The sequence below is a fragment of the Mobula hypostoma genome, chromosome 1 (assembly GCF_963921235.1).
Source record: "Mobula hypostoma chromosome 1, sMobHyp1.1, whole genome shotgun sequence".
Classification (NCBI taxonomy): Eukaryota; Metazoa; Chordata; class Chondrichthyes; order Myliobatiformes; family Myliobatidae; genus Mobula; species Mobula hypostoma.
Genome location: NC_086097.1, coordinates 155,029,080 through 155,050,076, shown reverse-complemented (window position 1 = coordinate 155,050,076; position 20,997 = coordinate 155,029,080). Strand labels below are relative to the sequence as shown.

Here is a 20,997-nt window from a genome sequence, read left to right as displayed (position 1 = left end):
GGGTCAGGGAGTTGGTCATTCAGACCTTACTCACAGAAGATGAACGTATCTCTGCAGCTGAATTACATTGCAGTATTCATGAAAACTTCCATGTTTAGGATGAGGTTTAAACCAAATTTCTGCCCGTTCTTTTAGCTGGAAGTAAAAGATCCAATAGCATCATTAAAAAGATAAGTAGACTTGATTTTGTCTTCTATTTTAAACGTAATATTAGCATTTCAATTAATTTCCATGAAAAGGGGTATTTTAAATGTATAATTTCAGGATTTTCATCGATTAGCCAAAATATCTTGATCATCACAAACATCTGAAGAGAGTGGAAAGGCCATGGTAGCTTAATCCATATGGGGGACCTGGGGTGGAATGTTCTAAGGCCTACTGGCCGCATGCAAACAGTTTGGCCGCATAGTTCCAGTACACCATGAAGTTAATATGGCTACAGGGACCTTGTCTGGGGATCAAATCATTTCAAAGAGATTTTTCAGCATTTAGCCTTTCTTTGGCATTGTTAGATAATGATTCTTCAATTGTACCTTCTTTAGGCCTTCATTACCTTGCAGTATCACACATTTTGTTATTTAATCTCTCCTTTCGTTCACTCATTCAAATTGTTCCTTCTCTCCTCTACCTTCTCTGCATTTTAAAGCCTTTTCTTCCAACTATTTACAGCCCTAACAAAAAGTTATTGGTCTAAAATATAAGCACTGATTCTAGCTCTGTGAGAGCTGCTTGACCTGCTAAGTATATAAAGCATTTTTTAAATGATTATACATTCCAATATTAACTTTGATCTGTTTACCAGTTTAGCTAAAAGGATGGAAGTGTTTATCGCTGCATGTGTGATCACTGTCCCAAGTCATATGATTTGGTCTTGTTGAGGAAAAAATCTCTGTGTTTCTCTTCTTCCAGGGAATAAGGACCATGGTAGCATAGTGGTTATTACAGCTTAGGGCATTGTAGTTCAATTCCAGTGTCATCTGTCTGCACGTCCTCCCCATGGAATGTGTGTGTTTTCTCTGGTTGCTTCATTTTCCTGCCACAAACCACAGATGTACCGGTTGGTAGGTTAATTGTTCATTGTAAATTGTCCCATCATTCAGCTAGGGTTAAGGGGTTGCTGGGCTGTGTCACTTGAAGGGCTGGAAGAGCCCATTTCATGCTGTATCTCAATAAATAAATAAAAGATATAGCTTAATTCTTCAGCAAATTGATGCAAAATGGAAAAAAAAGATAGTTATAATAGGAATTTTAAGCTTTCTAGTAGCTCAAGCATCAAAATGTATAATTGTGGTTTACAGAAGAGTAGGAACTTGCAGGAAGACATCTGGTTGGACTTTTGCTTGTTTAATAGCAATCCAGAACCATTGTATGACTTAACAATTAATCTTCTTTTATTTTGCCACAGGTTAAATGTCCTAATACTTCTTACTAAGAAGAAGAGATGGTGCTTCGAGCTATGTCTCGAGCTTTATATTTCGTCATAGTTCTGTCATTATGGTTTGGAGAGGAGACGATCGCAGAGCGAGCAGGTATGGTACCAGTTGTTTACTAAAAGTACGTCTGGTCAGATATGATTAAAATCATTTTAATTCCAAGTAGCCTTTGGCTCAGTTGTCCATGGAGGTGTAGAAATTACAGAATGGAGCAACTTCATTCTGTTTAAAACTTAGTGTGATCTCTTTGTTCATTTCCTCATTGTTTTGCTCTGCATTTTAAATACCAACTGAATTCAATTTTTAACTGTTATTCTGTCCCAACAAATGCTGGTGATTATAAAAATGCCTATGTCTAAAGTTTCCCAAGTTTCCACATTGCCCTCTTTATTATCAGCACCTATCTAGGCTCATTTGTTATATTCTCCTTTTTTACTGCCCTATCTATTGTGTGAGTTAGTTTCACTGACCTCCTCACTGTTCCTCTTATCCAAACTATGAAGTCTGCAGCGATGGTAGATCTTTAGTGAGGGACTTCGAATGATCACACTGTCCTGTCACCAAATATGGGTGCCCAGATATTATGAATAAACATAGAGCAATTCTTGTGTAGCTTACTGCAGCCTTCATATCCAAAGCTGTACTTGAAATACCACTGCCTCCACAATTCTACCAGGAAATGCTTCAGTATGGTAACTATCACTGTATAAAATCCTTTTGCCTTATGCTAAAATTGGTTTGTTTGCCAATTAACATAAACTATAATCTTTGGTTTTTGAATGGAAATATTTTCTCTCTGTCTGCACGTCATTATTTTGAACAGCTCATTCAAAATCTCCTCTTCCGATTTTAGCTATTCTAAGGACAGCTATCACAACTTTTCCAATCTTTCCTTGCAATGTTGCTTCCTCACTCACGGAATAATTTCAGCAAATCCTTTCCAAACCTTGTCCATATGATTACAAGAACTGGTTGCAAGTCACTGGTGTGGTCAAGTCATCATTGTATAAAGTTTCACCATAACTTGATTTGTGTTTCGCCTCTGTGAAGCCGAAGATTCACACTTGGTTATACATACATACACCCAGGTATCCCTCTGTTCCTGCAAATCCTTCAGAATTGAACCACCTTATCACCTTCCCCGAGACACTTTCTGGTGATTTAAAAGGATCTTTGTCATACTACTTGAAGAAAACAAAGGAATTCACCAACTAATGTAATAACTGTTATTTAAAGATTAGCTTTATTTGTCACATGTGCATTGAAACACATAGTAAAATACATTGTTATGCATCAAATGAAATCAGTGAGGATTGAGCTGTGCAGCCTGCAAGTGTCACCATCAAAGTTGCTGGTGAATGCAGCAGGCCAGGCACTAGAGATGCTGCCTGGCCTGCTGTGTTCACCAGCAACTTTGATGTGTGTTGCTTGAATTTCCAGCATCTGCAGAATTCCTAGTGCCGCCATGTTTTTAGGATCAACATAGCATGCCCACAACTCCCTAACTTTAACCCGGACCTCTTTGGCACGTAGGTGGAAGCTGCAGCACCCAAAGGAAATCCACACAATCACAGGGAGAATGTACAAACTTCTTACAGGCAGTGGTGGGAATTGAACCTTAATTACTAATCACAGGCACTGGAAGAAGTGCCAGCTGACCTTTTCCAAATCCTTTTTATTAATTTAGAATATATGAATAGAGCAGCAGAGTTGACGACATTAATGAATGTATTCGATCTAATACATTGGTTCAGTCTTGTTTTGTTCTGTTTGTTTTTTTTGGGTCTAGTAATTTAGTTCTTTTTCTTAGTTTTTTTGTTTTTTAGGGGTTTTCTTTGTGATATCCTTTTCTTTTTACTTTTTTCTTCATGATTAATTATCTCAAGAGTTTGAAAGTCTATTACACTTGTACTATTTGTAGTTTCTCTTGTATATGTTTATTACCAATAATGTAATTCCAGTCTCTTTGTATCACTATTGTTATTATGTTTATGAACTTGAAAACTAATAAAAAGATTAAAAAAGAAACAAAGAAGTGCCAGCTACCCTACATGCTGCCCAATCTTTAGCTTCCACTTATCTTCCATCCTTATCAAAATAAATTATCCATTCCTTTCTCGGTTTGTGAGAATATGATATAGCTAATTCAGTAGTGTTACAGAAACCTTAATAGGTACTTAATTGTCTATGAAGGTCTTTCCGCATCCTGAAATCATGAAGGGCACAAAATAAATATTGTCCTTTCTTAAATTAGGCTAAGTTTATAGTGTGGTTGGGAGCAATAGTTGTGGTTCATTGCTTGTGGTCTTGTTTCCTCAAGACCAGACATCAAAATTGTCGTTGTAGTGTCCCAGTTGTAAAGCAATACATCTTGCAAGTTAAAAATAAGGAAAGGAATGCACCATAAATAGTCTGAATTGAAAGGAACAGAGAGAACTTAGCAGATGCAGAATAATGATATTAGGTAGCCAAAGCAAAGGAAATCATAGAAAAGACAAGCTGCGTTATTAGTTTTATCTCTGTAGAAATTTAAAAGCAAATAATTAATTTAGACAGTTATGCTGAGTTAAGCTGTCGTTAGCAATTTATGTATAGTTTAACTATCCAGTTACAGAAAGGTTATAAAAGGAATAGAACATGGTCAGTATGGAGACATTATGAAATCAGCAGTGGGGGATAGTAATAAAGACACAAAAATCAGAGTCGAACAACATGAAAAGAGGCCGATTGAATGCATGCCAATCACCAAGCTCCCATTTACATTAATCCTACACTAATTCCATTCTATTTTCTCCACATTCCCATCAATTTGCCTCAGATACTACCGCTCACTTGCACATTAGGGGCAGTTTACAAAAACAATCCACACATTTAAGGGATGTGGCAGTAAACTGGAGCAACCAGAGGAATCCACACAATCACAGGGAGAATGTACATGCTTCATACAGACAGCACCTGAGGCCAGGATTAAACCCGAATAACTGAAGTGGGAGACAATCAGTCTGCTGGCCCTGTCATTCAGCCAGTTTAATGCTGAGGTTAGAACTATTTACAGTGTGGAACAATTAGCAGCAATTTGCTAATTAAACAACATTATTAATGTTTCTGCTCAAGGAGGTGTGCCCATCTCCTTCCGTTAAAGCCAAAGGATTTAGCAGGATATATCAGTATTGCAGACTTCTGAAAGATTCAGGGTGTAATAGATTTCACTGTTACAATGTTTAAGATTTCTACTGTAAAGTTGGAGTTTACATTGTGCATTGTGTCCAGAATAAAAAAAAGTACCTCTATAGCCAAAAGCAGAGATCCTTCACAGTGAAAGGTTTATATCCAAGAAACTCACCTGATTCACTATTTCTCCAGCAAGTTGCTATTCCTGGAAAGTCCTGTTGCAACTCTGTACATTTGGGAGTATTGTGTGAAATTCTGATCATTACACTACAGAAAGGATATGGAAGCTTTGGAAAGGGTTCAGAAGAGGTCACCGGAATGTTGCCTGGATTGGAGTGTATTATTTATAAGGATATAAGGAGAGGTCGATGAACTTAGATTATGCTTTCTCGAGCATCAAAGGCTGAGGGGTGGCCTAACAGAAGTACATAAAATGATGAGAGGCACAGATGGGAAAGGTAGTTGGAGTCTTTTCCCCAGAGGAGAAGTATAAATACTTGAGAAAATAGATTTCAGATTAGATTGGGAAAGTTGAAAGGAGATGTATGAGGCAAGTTTTCTGTGTAGGGAATTGCAGATGCCTGGAATACTTTTCTGGAGAGGTGTTTGAAGCAGATTTGATATCAGTGTTTTACAGATATTTGCACAAAGTCATGAACAGACAGGGAATAGAGGAATATGGATCATGTTTGGGGACAACAGGATTAGTTAAGTGTTGCATCATGGTGGACTGAAATGCCTGTTTCTGTACTGTACAATTTGTCCTGTGTTGTACTTCCTGCTTTTATTCAATATAATTCTATGACTGTGATCCAGCCATTCAGCAGTATGGTTGACCCTTAATTAATTTCCTTGGAAAAGGTTTAGCAGGCCGTATTATCATGGGAGATTGGAACGAGCTGTAAATTCTACCTTTACCAGCTGTCCACTATTCATAACTCATAGAAGAAAAGCTACTGTTTTTAAACTCACAGATGACTATAAGCATAACATATCTTGATTGGTGTAAAATGGAATTGGTGCAAAATGCATCTACTTACACCTATCAGAATTGAAATCCATTAGCTATTCCTCAGTCCACCTTCAAAACTGATCATGTTTTCTTTGTAATTCATTGTAGTCTGCGTCCCTATGAACAAGACCCCTTAATTTAGCAAGCTGGTAATTGTATCATGTACAATCATGTCCAAAACATTTACATAAATAACAAATAACAGAGGACACAACACTGCCCCTGGGGCACCCCACTCGTCACAGGCCTCCAGCTGGAGAAATGACCTGCAACAATCACGTACTGCTTCTTATCATTGAGCCAATTATGAATCCACTTCACTAGATCCCCTTGAATCCCAACAACCTAATTATTCAGATCTGCCTGCCACTTGGACCTGGACAAAGACCTTACTAAAGTCCATATAAATAACATCTTCTGCCCTACCTATATTTATATCCCTAGGTACCACTTTAAGAAACTCCAAAAGGTTTGTCAGTTATGACCTTTCATGTACAAAACTATGCAAAACTATTCATATTTAGACCTTAAGTATCCAAGTGTTGATTGATATTGACCTCAAAATTCCCTCCAGTAACTTCTCTACAACTAAAGTTAGGCTCACCAGCCTGTAGATCTTGACCTGTCCTTGGTACTTTTCTTGAACAATAGAACAACATTAGCCTCCATCCAGTCCTCTCAAGCTTTCCAGTGGCTAATGTCAAAGCAAATATCTCTACAAGGGCCTTCACAATTTCTTCACTGGCCTCTAAGATTAAACTAATGATTCCTCCTCCAGGTGCTTTAGCAATCACTGATCTCTCCCATCAACACTTTATTCTGCATTCATTTGTTTTACCTTGCACTACCACAATACACTGTTGTAATAAATTGATCTGGATGAGTGGTATGCAAACAAGCTTTTCGCTGTAACTTGGTTTATGCAACAATGATAAACAAATTTACCCTTTGCTCTAAAACCTTTTCAACATTAAACAAACAATTAGTCTTGGGCCTTGCTAAATCCCTAGCCTTCAATTTTCTTTCCAAACTTTCAATCTCCACATTCAATTCATTGTCTCCTCCAATATGGCTCCACTGGAGGCTTTGCTCAGGATTCCAAGGTTTGGCCACTTTATCACCAACCCTTTGCTGGGCCCAACTGGACTTACTGTACAACTGCTGGCCTCTTTCCCCTTAAGGCCTGGATTTTGCAACCACAGGAATTAATTATCTCATTTATTATTTGTAATAATCAACAAAGAAAAAATGTGTAACTGTACAAATTTTGGGCTGAATAAGCCAGATAAAATTATTTTCATGTATAATTGAATGCAGAACAAGAACCTGCATTTATATAGCACTTTTAACAAGCTAAAGCATTTCAAGATAATTTTAAAAGGTGATATTAGTACTGGTTTCGAGAAATAACCTCAAGGAGAAACGAGAGGCAGGAAGTTTAAAAAAAAGATTTCAGAAGCAATTTTCTGAAATCCAACCTAGGCAGATTAAGACACAGCCACCAATGGAGGAGCAATGAAAATGGGAAAATAAAACAGAGTCCTGAGATATAGAAATCTTAGCAACACATGCAAGATTCTGGAGGAACTCAGCAGGCCAGACAGCATCTATGGAAAAGAGTAAACAGTTGATGTTTCAGGCTGAGACCCTCATCAGGTCTCAGCCCAAAACATTGTGTGTTTACTCTTTTCCATAGATGCTGTCTGGTCTGCTGAGTTCCTCCAGAATTTTGTGTGTGTTGCTTGGATTTCCAGCTCTGCAGATTTTCTCTTGTTTGGGTATAGAAATCCTGTTGGATTTGGGACGATTTAGAAATTCTGAAAAATTATCCCCATCCTAAACCGTAGCAAGGCCCAGCATACAGGCAAGAGTAATGTTTAGACAGCCATTTTCAGTACAAGTGGAAAATCTTTTTTCCCTTCCTTCTGAAATCCCCACCATCACTTTGGTGTATTCAGTGATCTTAGCCATTTGCTGTTAACAAATGGCTAAGACCATTGAGTACTCCAAGGGGTATGGAACCAGAAACATCCCAAATGCAGTGCTGAAAACCATGTACAAAAATCACCGTATCTCCAGCCTAAGCAATTCAAATTCAGTTGCAACACTGGCGTCTACCCAAATACTTGGAAAACTGCAAAGGATATCTTGTTCAGAAAAAGTGGGAAAAATTCAATTCATCTAAGTAATGCCTTATCTATTCAATTAGAATACTTATCAGCTTGTGTAATGAGAGGACCAATGTGCCAAGGTTTGGCCAAAAACATGGATTGAGAGATGGATTGAAAGATGGTGCTGGTGTACATTGACAACTCTCTGTGGGCTGTAGGAGATTGAATCAGTTTTCCTCTTAAATATACTCCTTTTGAACTACTTTTGCTGCAATCTGCCCACATAAGTTTCCTCTTAACAACAGACAATGAAATTATGACAATGATCGATGGTTAAATGCAGAGTAGTTAAGTGCAGCACATTTAAGAGTCAATGCCATGGCTGACAACACGGTAGGAGGGGCAGAATTCAAACCATGCTGAAGTGTAGAAAGGTCTTGGCCCGAAACATCGACTGTACTCTTTTCCATAGATGTTGGCAGTTCCTCCATCACATTGTCTGTGTCGCTTGGATTTCCAGCATCTGCAGATTTCCTCTTGTCTGTGAAGCATAGAGAAATGAGGTGAATGTACAGTCACTGGAAAATAAGATTGACTATCTCAGAGCTAGGCTGCTGTATCAGTGACAGATGAGTTAGATCTCAATTGTTTGTTGTACTGAAACTTGGTTAAGTGTGGATACACCAGATGAAGGGATATGACTGGAATGTTTTACGATTCTCAGAATAGATCATACTGTGATCTCTGATAGGGAAAGAGGTGGCAGCCTATGCTTTTATGTCAATTCTCATAGGTGTACGGACGTTGGGGTTACATCAACTTCTTGTTCCCCTGACTCGATCAACTGATGATTAAATGTAGACCATTCTATTTGCTTCAGGAGCTTTCATCTGTGATCCTGACCACAATTTATATAGCACCAGTAGCTAATTATAAGCAAGCACTCCCATAAAACTGCACAATGTTGTCTGTAAACAAGAAACAGCTCATCCCAATGCATTTCAAATTATAGTTGTTGACTTTAACCAGGTCTGTCTGAAGAAAACTCTGCCCAGTTATCACCAGCACATAACCTGTTGCACCAGAAGTCCCAACACACTAGACCACTGCTACACCACAACAAGGAATGCTTATTGTTCCTTCCTGAGACCCCATTTTGGTAAGTTGGATCATTTGGCTGTATTCCTGCTACCTGTATACAGACAGAGCCTAAAGAGCAAGGCTCCAGAGATCAAGACAACCAAGAGGTGGTTGTAGGAGGTGGAGGATGGTTTCAGGATTACCTTGAGTCACTGGACTGGGCCTTGTTCAAGAACTAATCTGAGGACCTGAATGAGTACACCGGGGTCATAACAGGCTTTATTAAAACAGCTGTGGATGAATGTATTCCCCACAGAATCATTCACAGTTTTCCCCAGTCAGAAGCCCTGGATAAACAATGAAATCCGGAACCTGCTGAGATCCAAATCAGAGGCATTCAGCTCTGGAGATCAAGAATGCCACAAGAGGTGCAGGTATGATCTCCGGAAAGCCATCTCTTTCGCAAAGTGGAGATTCTGGAGTGGACTGGAGTCAACGAGGGAAGCTCGACAACCGTGGCAGGGTTCGAATGCCATAGCCTCCTACAAAGTTAAAACTTGTGACATAGGGGACAACAGAGCTTTGCTTCCAGATGAACCCGATGCCTCTATGCTTGCTTTGACCTCCAGAACAGGGAGCAACCATCGCGTACACCCATGTCTCCCAAAGATCCTTTGGTCTCCTTATCTGAGGATGACGTGCATTGCCTTCAAGAGAGTGAATCCAAGGAAAGCAGCTGGTCCGGATGGAGTACCTGGCTGAACACCGAAAACCTGTGCCAACCCGCTGGCTGTGTATTCAATCTCTTGCTCCTGTAGTGTGTGGTACCCACCTGCATCAAGCAGGCTTCAATTGTACCTGTGCCCACGAAGGGTGTAGTAACCTGTCTAAACACCTGTTGCCTAGTGACACTTACATCCACAGTGATGAAGTGACTTGAGATGCTGGTGTTGAAGCTCTTGTCTGAATGGCAACTTGGATCCACTCCAATTCGCCTATCGAAGCAACAGGTCTACAATAGATGCCAGCTCGTTGGCTTTTCACACCACCCTGGAACATCTGGACAGCAAAGGTGCATATATCAGGATGTTCTTTATCAATTACAGCTCAGCATTTAACACCATCATCTCCTCAAAACTAATCAGTAAACTCTAAGACATAGGCCTCAATACCCCCTTGTGCAATTGGATCCTGGATTTCCTCACTTGTAGGCCCCACTCAGTTTGGATTTGCAAAAATATCTCCTTCACAATCTCCATCAGCGCAGGAGCACCACAGGGATGTACACATAGCCCCCTGCTCTACTCGTTTTAACCCAGACTGTGTGGCTAAGTACAGCTCCAACACCATATACAGTATGTTTGATGATGACTCCACTGTTATGGGCTGTGTCAAAGATGGTGATGAATCTGCATACAGGAGGGAGAATGAAAATTTGGCTAAGTGGTGTAATACCAACAACCTCTCACTCAATATCAATATGACCAAGGAATTGATAGTAGACTTCAGAAGAGGGAAACCAGAAGTCCATGAGCCAGTAATCATCGGAGGATCAGAGGTGGAGAGGGTCGGTAACTTTCAATTCCTGGGTGTCTCTATCTCAGAGAACCTGTCCTGGACCCGTCATGTAAATATAATTGTGAAGAAAGCACAACAACACCTCTACTTCCTCAGGAGTCTGTGGAGATTTGGCATGTCATCAAAAACCTTGGCAAACTTCTATAGAAGTGTGGTGGAAACTGTGCCGGGTGGCTGCATTACGGCCTGGTATAGAAACACCAACGTCTTTGAATGGAAAATCCTACAAAAGGTAGTGGATTCAGCCCAGTACATTATGGGTAAAACCCTCCCAGCCATTGAGCACACCTACATGAAATGTTGCCGTAGGAAAGTAGTATTCATCATCAAAGATCCTCATCACCCAGGCCGTGCTCTTTTCTTGCTGCTGCCATCAGGTAGAAGGTTCAGATGCCTCAGGACTCACACCACCAGGCTCCAGAACAGTTACTACCCCTCAACCATCACGCTCTTGAACAAAAGGAGATAACCACAGTCATTTAAGGATTCTTTTCTCTTATTATTTCATGCTTGTTATTTATTGCTAGGTATGCCTGCTGTAAAAGAATCTCCTTCACAAGGAGATGTAAAAGGTTGTATGTTGTGATGTGTATGTACTCTAATAATAAATTTTTCTTTGAACTTTGAATTGTGTGTGATATTGACTGCCCTTGACATCAGATATGTATTTGGAAACAACACATACAAAAAACACGCACTCAACCCAAAAAGTTGACTGTTTACTCTTTTCCATATATGCTGCCTGGCCTGCTGAGTTCTTCCAGCATTTTGTGTGCATTGCTTTGGATTTCCAGCATCTGCAGTTTTTCTCTTGTTTGCGTACTTAACTGAGTGTGCCACTGAAGAGCTCTGGTAATGATGTTGACAATAGGCACTAAGGGAAAACACACTGATGGAATCATGGAGCAACACAGAACAGCACTGGAGAAACTCAGTGAGTCAGGCAGCACCAATGGAGAGAAATAAACAGTCCATATTTTAGGTTGAGACACTTAATCAGGACTGGAACTTCAACTATAGATGCTGCCTCAGAGTACATCCAGATTTCAGGATCTCCAGATTTTATGTTCTCCAGATTTCAGCATCTGCAGTCTCTTGCGTCACCAAAGGAGTCATACCTTGCACCAGATATACACTCCACTTGCCTGGATGAATGCAGCTTAAACAACCCAATACCATCCAAGACAAAATAGCCCACTTTATCAACCGCTCTAAGTATTAATTCCCTGCACCACTTGTACACAGTGTCTGCAGCATGTGCCACTTATAAATTCCCCACAGTTGCTTAGGCATTGACAACACTTTACAAGAAAGACAAGGGCAGCAAATTCATGAGAAGACCACCATCTCTAGGTTTCTTTCCAGGTCACCTGCCATCCTGACCTGGAAATATATCATCATCCCTTCATTGTTGCTACAGTAGGTATAGTTCCTGGAGATCTTGCCCAACAACAGTTTGGGAGTATCTTTACCAGAGGACTGGAAGGATTCATGAAGATGCTTAATGACAGTTAGGGAAAATAGAAAATGTTATCATTTCTAGTGATATCCCAATCCTGAAGAAATTATTATCTCAATTTTATAAATTATTGAACTAATGAATTCAATGCAGTTTATGCTTGTGAGATGCTCAAAACCTGCATATCAGAAAATCCATTCCTTAACCATATTTATATTCCACATTTGCTGTATATTCTGGGTTAGAAGGTTATAATGTTGAAGTCTAGATCCAGAGTCTAAAGTGCTTAGAGACTTGAGGATACTACTAAATATGCTGCTGAGTTTCCTCCTCGACTGGAAATGCTGGATATGGGATGACGTATTAAACCAAGACTCCATCTAATTTTTCAGAGTCTTATGGTTTCACAAAGAATGAAATAGAAGCTATGAAATATTATTTTCTTGCTGAACATTGGAGAAACTCTTATTCTGTTCATTATTTTCACAGAGTTGCTGCCAGATGATCTTGTTTTGCCCAAAGTAATTGCTGCACTTAAACATTTATGTGCAGTTTAGGATGTCCTGCATTTTAGAAGTCCAAATCTTCAATGATTCAGAGTTGCATGTCTGACATAAAGCACAGTGCCAGAGAACACATCAAACTAAGAGGGTCCCTGATCTGGGTTTTCTGTGAGATGGATGTTCCAGGAAATTCAAGTCAAGTCAAGTCACTTTTTTATTGTCATTTCGACCATAACTGCTGGTACAGTACACAGTAAAAACGAAACAACATTTTTCAGGACCATGGTGCTACATGAAACAATACAAAAACTACACTGAACTACGTAAAACAACACAAAAACTATAATAGACTACAGACCTACCCAGGACTGCATAAAGTGCACAAAACAGTGCAGGCATTACAATAAATAATAAACAAGACAATAGGCACAGTAGAGGGCAGTAGATTGGTGTCAGTCCAGGCTCTGGGTATTGAGGAGTCTGATGGTTTGGGGGAAGAAACTGTTACATAGTCTGGTTGTGAGAGCCTGAATGCTTTGGTGCCTTTTGCCAGATGGTAGGAGGGAGAAGAGTTTGTATGAGGGGTGCGTGGGGTCCTTCATAATGCTGTTCGCACTACAGATGCAGTGTGTGTTGTAAATGTCTGTAATGGTGGGAAGAGAGACCCCAATGATCTTCTCAGCTGACCTCACTATTCGTTGCAGGGTCTTGCGATCCGAGATGGTGCATTTTCCAAACCAGGCAGTGATGCAGCTGCTCAGGATGCTCTCAATACAACCTCTGTAGAATGTGGTGAGGATGGGGCGTGAGAGATGGACTTTCCTCAGTTTTCGCAGAAAGTAGAGATGCTGCTGGGCTTTCTTTGTTATGGAGCTGGTGTTGAGGGACCAGGTGAGATTCTCTGCCAGGTGAACACCAAGAAATTTGGTGCTCTTAACGATCTCTATGGAGGAGTCGTCGATGTTCAGCAGAGAGTGGTTGCTCTGTGTCCTCCTGAAGTCAACAACAATCTCTTTAGTTTTGTTTACATTCAGAGACAGGTTGTTGGCTCTGCACCAGTCCGTTAGCCGCTGCACCTCCTCTCTGTATGCTGACTCATTGTTCTTGCTGATGAGACCCACCACGGCCATGTCATCGGCGAACTTGATGATGTGGTTTGAGCTGTGTGTTGCAGCACAGTCGTGGGTCAGCAGAGTGAACAGCAGTGGACTGAGCACACAGCCCTGGGGGGCCCCCGTGCTCAGTGTGATGGTGTTGGAGAGGCTGCTTCCAATCCGGACTGACTGAGGTCTCCCAGTCAGGAAGCCAAGGATCCAGTTGCAGAGGGAAGTGTTCAGGCCCAGCAGGCTCAGCTTTCCAGTCAGCTTCTGAGGAATGACTGTATTGAATGCTGAACAGCATTCTATGAACAGCATTCAAACATACATGCCTTTTTTGTCCAGGTGGGTTAGGGCCAGGTGGAGGGTGATGGCAATGGCATCGTCTGTTGAACGGTTGGGATGGTACGCGAACCTCAGGGGGTCCAGTGAGGGGGGCAGCAGGATCTGGATGTGCCTCATAACGAGCCTCTTGAAACACTTCATGATGAGGGATGTGAGTGCAACAGGATGGTAGTCGTTGAGGCAGGACACTGAAGACTTCTTCGGCACAGGGACGATGGTCACGGCCTTGAAGCATATAGGAATCTCAGCGCTGCTCAAGAGATGTTGAAGATGTTACATAGGTCCCCTCAGGAAATTGCACTTCTACCTCGTGCTTCCAATGAATGGATATTTTATAGCTTAATGCATCTAAATTCTTGATACTGATTACGGATGCTTGAGGCTGGATCATAGAAATCTGTATTCATAACATCTACTGTATGTTCTGTCTGTTTTGCATATTGTGGAAAAATACTGCAAGGACAGATCTATAAACATGAGTGACAATATATAAGGAATTACTGCTTGACAGTCTTTTGAATGTAGTATAGAAAATTATCATGCAGCTGAAGAATGGTTTGTGTACTTATCATAAAGAAAGAAAATAACTTGAAGACAAAACTGAAAAATGTTGTCTCTCTTGACTAGGGACTGTAGAGTATTGGTTGTGGGTTACTTCTTTAATTCCATAAATTGCCCCTGAATAGCTTGGCATTTCAGAAGGCAATTTAGCAGCAATGGCGTTTGTGAGTCTGGAGTATAGAACTGATCAGGTAAGAACACCAGATTTCCTTCCTTGAATAGCAGTAACAAACTAAATGAGTCTTTCAAATATTCAAGGTTGCCATTCCTAACACCAGAATTTTATTCCCAATTTTTTCAGTATTTGAATTTATCTTCCACAGCTGTCTTGGTTGGTTTTCAATTGTTGCCTTCTTTTTAATATCCCACTGTTGAATTTAAGTCTAGTATAAGACCATAAGACATAGGAGCAGAATTAAGATATTCGGCATATTGAGACTGCTGCACCTTGCCAGCATGACTGATTTATTATCCCTCTCAGGCTCATTTTCCTGTCTTCCTCCCGTAACCTTCATCACCCTTACTAATTTAAAAACCCCATCAACCCACACTTTAAATATACCATAACACCATAAGACATAGGAGCAGAATTAGGCCATTTGGCCGATTGAGTTCTCCACCATTTCATCACAGCTGATCCAATTTTACCCGATGACGGTCTTCACAGCCATTTGTTGCAATGAATTTCACAGATTCACTCCCTCTGGCTAAAGAAATTCCTTCACTTCTGATGAAGAGTCTCAGCCCAAAGTGCCAACTTATTTTTCTTTTGCATAGATGCTTTCTGACCTGCAGAGTTCTTCCAGCATTTAGAGTGTGTTCCTCTATTTCCAGCATCTGCAGAATCTCTTGTGTTTACCAAAAAGTACAGGGCTGGTAAACATATGGTTTGATCTGGTCTGTGTTGAGCTGGCTGATCTCTACCATGGCAACAATATTTACAGTCTTTACCGCAATTGATTTGTTAACATTTCCAGGTGACCTCTCACCATTAGGATGAGAGAAACTCTCCAGGATAACTGTCCCATGCAGGGAAGATGGATAGGTTATTGTTAAGGTTACTGTTAATTTTTGTGTTTGAACCATGTACCATGTAAATTATAGGCATTCAACAACGTTAAGTCCATAGATAACATCAAACTGGTCTTCAGGCTAGACCTTAATTATCAGGGGGAATAGCCCATATATATATATATATATATATATATATATATATATATATGTTGTCAATCTGCACTGTACTTTCTCTGTAACTAAAAAAACTGTACACTAAATTCTGTTTTTATTTTTCCTTCTGTGTACCTCAATGTACTTATGCAATCCAAAGCTTTTTAGTGAATCTTGGTGCAATAATAAACCAATTATCAATTACCAAATTAAATTGTACACTTCTGTGTGTGAATCACATTATGCACATTAGTACACCTGATTTGTTTGCTGGGGTCAGGCACACATCTAATGTCATAATTCATGTAACTCCCTTTCCCCATTCATATCCATGTAAATTGGAGCTCAAAACCTCAAAGTATCCAAATCCTACAAAAAGTCTACCACGAGTAAAGCCCTCCCCATCATTGAGCACATCTACATGGAGTGCTGTTGCAAGAAAATGGCATCTATCATCAAGGACACCCAGGACCAAGACATGCTATCTTCTCACTGCTGCCAACAGGAAAAAGGTACAGGAGCCTCAGGGTCCATGCCACTAGGTTCAGGAACAGTTATTATCCCTTAACCATCAGTCTGCTGAATCAGTGGGTTCAATTTTACTCAACTTCACCCACCATATCACTAAAATGTTCTTACAACCTATGAAGTTACTTTCAGGGACTCTGCATTTCATGTTCTCAATATTTATTGCTTATTTACTTATTTTTCTTTTCTGTTTGCTCAACTTGTTGTCTTTTGCATATTGGTTGTTTGTCCATCCTGTTGGATGAAGATTTTCATCGATTCTATTGTGTTTCTTGGATTTACCTGGTATGCCCCTAAGAAAATAAATCTCAGGATTGTATATGGTGACTTATACGTACTTCGATAATAGAGTTACTTCAAACTTTGAAACCAAAGCTGTCATTGAACATTCCCAGTAGAACATGGAGAATTTCACACGATACCAAGGTGCTTTACACATTATTTACATTCCTAACAGGGAAGAAAAGACTGAGCTGATTCAGAACTAGCTGTAGGTTCCTCAGATGCATTCTATGTTCATAGATCAAATAGTTCCAGCAGAATTCAGCTGTAGGTTTTTTTTCCTTCTACGGACATGCCAGTGGAGACACTTCTGGAACTACTCCATTACTATAACCATTCAGGATGTGTTGGTAACCTTCACGTTTTCAGACAGGAGACAAGGTTATGTCCATAAGTGAGGAACCTTCCATGAGAGATTCTTCAGAGTCAACATATTCTTTGTTGACCTCTAAGAAAAAAAAATGCTTACGTTTTAATTAGGCCTGGTTAATTAGCTACATATTATTAGCAGTGTGAGGAGATTTGGTACATCACCAAAGAATTTCGCCAATTTCCACAGATATACCGTGGAGAGCATTCTGACTGGTTGCATTACCACCTAGCTCTGATGCACAAGATTAAAAAAAACGCCATAGAGTGTTGTGGACTCAGCTAGGTCTATCATGGGCACCAGTTTGCTCACCATTAAGGACATCTTCAAAAGGTATTGTCTCAATAAGGCAGCAATAAGATTGACTTGTGCCAAATGAGGAAAAATCAGGAGATTGCAAAGATGAGTTGGGTTGAAAGGCTTGTTTCTATGCTGTATTAGTTTAAAGTTCTATGACTAATTATTCCTTGGTGAATTGAATTCTGCTCGGCCCTGTTCGACAGGTTCTACTCTTCTTTTTAACTTCAGTCATGTGAATATTATTCGAATGTACGCTTAGTGGCATGCTTTTTAATCATGGTAACTAATAGACTGTGGTTGAGGAAATGGACTACCAAACCCTAACCCTGACAGATTCCTTTCCAATGCAGGTTGCTCAGCATTGGAGGGTAGTGTGGTGTTTCACTATTGGCCAGTTTATACATTTCCTTATAAAGGTGACACTGAAGCCAACTACAACACCCCTGTTTGGCCCACAATCTGGGTGTTACATCTGGTAGCATAATTCCCTGCCCACTTATTCTTTTGTTATTCACTAGGCTGATACACCAGTAGGAGGCATAATCCACTTTAGTAACAGTGAATGCAAAAATTGTCTTCCAGTTTTTTTCTCTTTTGTTGCTGCTGCTATCAGGTAGAAGGTACAAGAGCCTCAGGACTTGTACCAACAGGTTCAAGAACAGTTACTACTCCTTAACCATCAGGCTCTTAAACAAAAGGGGATAACTACGATCATTCTATTTCTGTTTTTTTCACAATTAATGGTCTCACTTTAAGGACTCTTTCTCTTGCTATTTCATGCTCTTTCATTTCATACTTATTATTTATTGACATTTATTTATATTTTCCTTTTGCACAGTTTGTTGTGCATTGATCCTGTTTACAGTTACTGTTCTATAGATTTGCTAGGTATGCCCGCAGGACAAAGAATCTCAGTGTTGTGTGTGATGACATATATGTACTCTGATAATAAATTTTGTTTTGAACTTTGATTTTGGTTTTTCCCTTTCATAGTGAAGTTTGAATTTGAAGTCCATTGATATCAATTGAGCCTCTTTTTAGGCATGGCACAAAGACAAAATTAAGACAATGAGACCATCAAACATAGGAGCAGAATTAAGCTCTGCAGCCCATCAAGTCTGCTCCATCATTCAATCATGTCTGATTTTTTTTCTCTGTCAACTCCATTCTCCTGCCTTCTGCCTGTAGCATTTGCCCATTTCAATCAAGAGCAACCTCCGCTTTAATTTCTGGTTTATGGAATTTCAGTTAGTAGATTCCGGTTAATTGGGACACAATGGGGCCAGCACAGTTTGGCCCAATTAAACGGCTGCCCTAATTAACTGAAGTTTCATGGAAATAGTTAAAAAGGAATGAAAAAGATAAACTACCACTTAACTGAGTAACAAATCTTGTACTTTAATGAAATACGGAACAAATTAGAACATTACCAAAACTATCACAATACAAGAAATCTGTGTATTAGTTTCTAATAGTTATCTACAGAGGAATCAGTCAGTGAATACTGATGTGTTCTTTTGATTGACTGCAAATGAACAAAATCAACACAGACACCTACTGCAGATAGTGGACTGCCTTAAAACAATGCTTCCAATGATTTCATCCGCCAAATCTTCAATTTCACTGTAACATTCAAGATAATTATCAATCAATACATTCAAATTCTTCATAATTCCTAATGCTGAAGTGGTGAAATCATTTAATTTTCACTCCTGGCCATTTCTAGCATCTTCAAGCCACTGAGACACACTAAACAAAACAGTTCTGAATTGCCTTACTGTTCATTACTGACCAACTATCAGTGACAAGATCAGCTATTGCTTTTTGAACATAAGTGCACACAACTGATGTTATTTAAAAGCTGTTCGCTCTAAGCACGGTGTATTATCTAATGACCACACAATATACATGTGACTGATGCTAGTTAGAAAGTGTTCTGCGACAATCTCTTCTCCCAATTAAGTGGCAAAGTGTCCAAAATAAATAAAAGGAATCCTGGACATTTTCTTGATTTGGTTTTTTTCGTTAGGAATTGTCGCAAATAATTCCTGATCAACTGATGGCCCAATTAACTGTATGCCCAAAGATCTGACCTCCACAGCCACCTGTGGCAATAAATTTCACAGATCCTTCACCATCTGGAGAAAGAAATTTTTCCTCATCTCTGTTCGAGAGGGGCATCCTTCTATTTTGAGACTGTATCCTCTGATCCTGGACTCTCACACAAATGGAAACATTCTCCCCTCATCTCCTCTACATAGGCTTTTAATATTTGGTAGGTTACAATGAGATCCCCCTTATTCGTCTAAACTCAAGCAAGTACAAACCCAGGCCTTTAAACAATCCTTATACATTAACCCTTTTGTAAACCTCCTGTGGACCCTCTCCAACACTAGTATGGCCTTTCTTCGATATAGGGCATAACAATGGGAAAGCTTTAACAAATTACCAAGGCTCACCATTAAATTGTGTTCATTTTGAGGTGTTCTCTGGGTTCACACAAGCCAGATATTAATTCCCCAGTTAACATCATGCCTAGTCAGTACTTAAGGACTCTGTTATATTAACTACCAATAAACAGAGATGAAGAAATATTTCTTTAACCAGTGGGAGATGAATATGTGTAACATTGCCACAGATGGCTGTGAATGCCATTATTAAAGCAGAGGTTGATATGTTCTTGTTTAGGAGTGACGTTAAAGGTTTTAGGGAGAAGGCAGAAAAATGGGTTGAGAGGAAAAATAAATCAGTCACAGTGGAGGAGGTTTAATGGTTCGAAAGGCCTATTTCTGCTCCTCTGTCTTATGGTTAGTCAATAGCCAGTCAGGCTCCAGTCTGCTTAAGTTCAGTATTTCTAACAGCCTAAGACCTCTGATTACAGCTAGTTTCACATTTTCATTACATGGCTTTTCTTGTTGAACTAAAGAGAGCAGAATACATCCTAATCCAACCTCCTACCAGCACCTAGCTTATAGAACATAGAACAGTGCAGAACAGGCCGGGGCCTTTGCTCTAAGTGTTCTGCCGAAGTAATTAAACTGATGAATCCGGATTAATCTAATCCCTCTTCCCTGCACATTGATTATATCCCTCCCTGCTCCTCATATCCCTGTGTCTTTCTAAGAGTCACTCATGGACTCCTCTACTATTTGCCTCTACCAACACCCCAACAGTGCAGTCCTAGTCCTTGCCACTCTCTGTGTAGAAGACTTGCCTCTCACATCTCCTTTGTACTTTTACCCCTTCATTTTAAATACTTCTCTACAACTTATTCAACCTCTCCTACAGTAATAAGTGAGACCTGAAGACAAATCCTTGTGGCTCTTGGTTTGCTCTCTGCAAAGCTGAGACACCAGCCAAAACCAGTACTGGTCTCTTCCCTGTGGTACTATTATCACCTGCAGTGATCTCATTTTTCTCCAATGATGCCACACTTTTCTGAAGTGATTCAATATTTATTCAGGAATCTTCAAACTCTTTTATTTGGAACAGAAGACAATCATGGATGTCTCCTTATCAGATATCTTAAAAAATGCATAGAGATTGTAAGCTGATACTTGGCAGCTGCTACTTGCAATAACTTCAGTGCATGGAGTTTCGCCTTGCTCTAGGTTGGTGTCATCATTCATATTAACTAGAAGCTTGTGGTTCAATTCCCCTTTCCAAAGATATCAGTGCACTATCCAAGCTGATACATAATATAGTATTGAGAGTGTCACAACCACAGGCTCGGCTACAGGGCCTGGATCTGAGGACAATGCCGACCCAAAGCCCATCATTCCTTGCTTGTGCATTGCTGCTCCGGTGATCTGCGGAACAGAGGCAGAGGCGAAGTCACCCAACTATTGGAACCATGACCGCGTGGGGGACTTCCCAACAGGCTATTTGTCCCTGCTACGGTGACCTCCAAAGTGTTGGAATGGGGCCACTCCTCCCTTCTGGCTGGCCATCCGCAAACTCAACAGATCTTGGAGTTTATTAAGATCGATTTTGGTGTCCA

At 40.0% G+C, this 20,997-nt stretch overlaps 1 protein-coding gene across 1 annotated transcript in view; it reads left to right on the top strand.

Annotated features, from left to right (window-relative positions):
- col22a1 (collagen, type XXII, alpha 1) overlaps positions 1-20,997 on the top strand; it is a 328,136-nt gene that overhangs the window by 13,005 nt on the left and 294,134 nt on the right. Inside the window, exon 2 of the mRNA XM_063048837.1 lies at positions 1,406-1,529. Within this exon, the coding sequence (XP_062904907.1) occupies positions 1,442-1,529 (88 nt within the window). The 5' untranslated portion in view covers positions 1,406-1,441. The remainder of the gene's footprint in view (positions 1-1,405; positions 1,530-20,997) is intronic.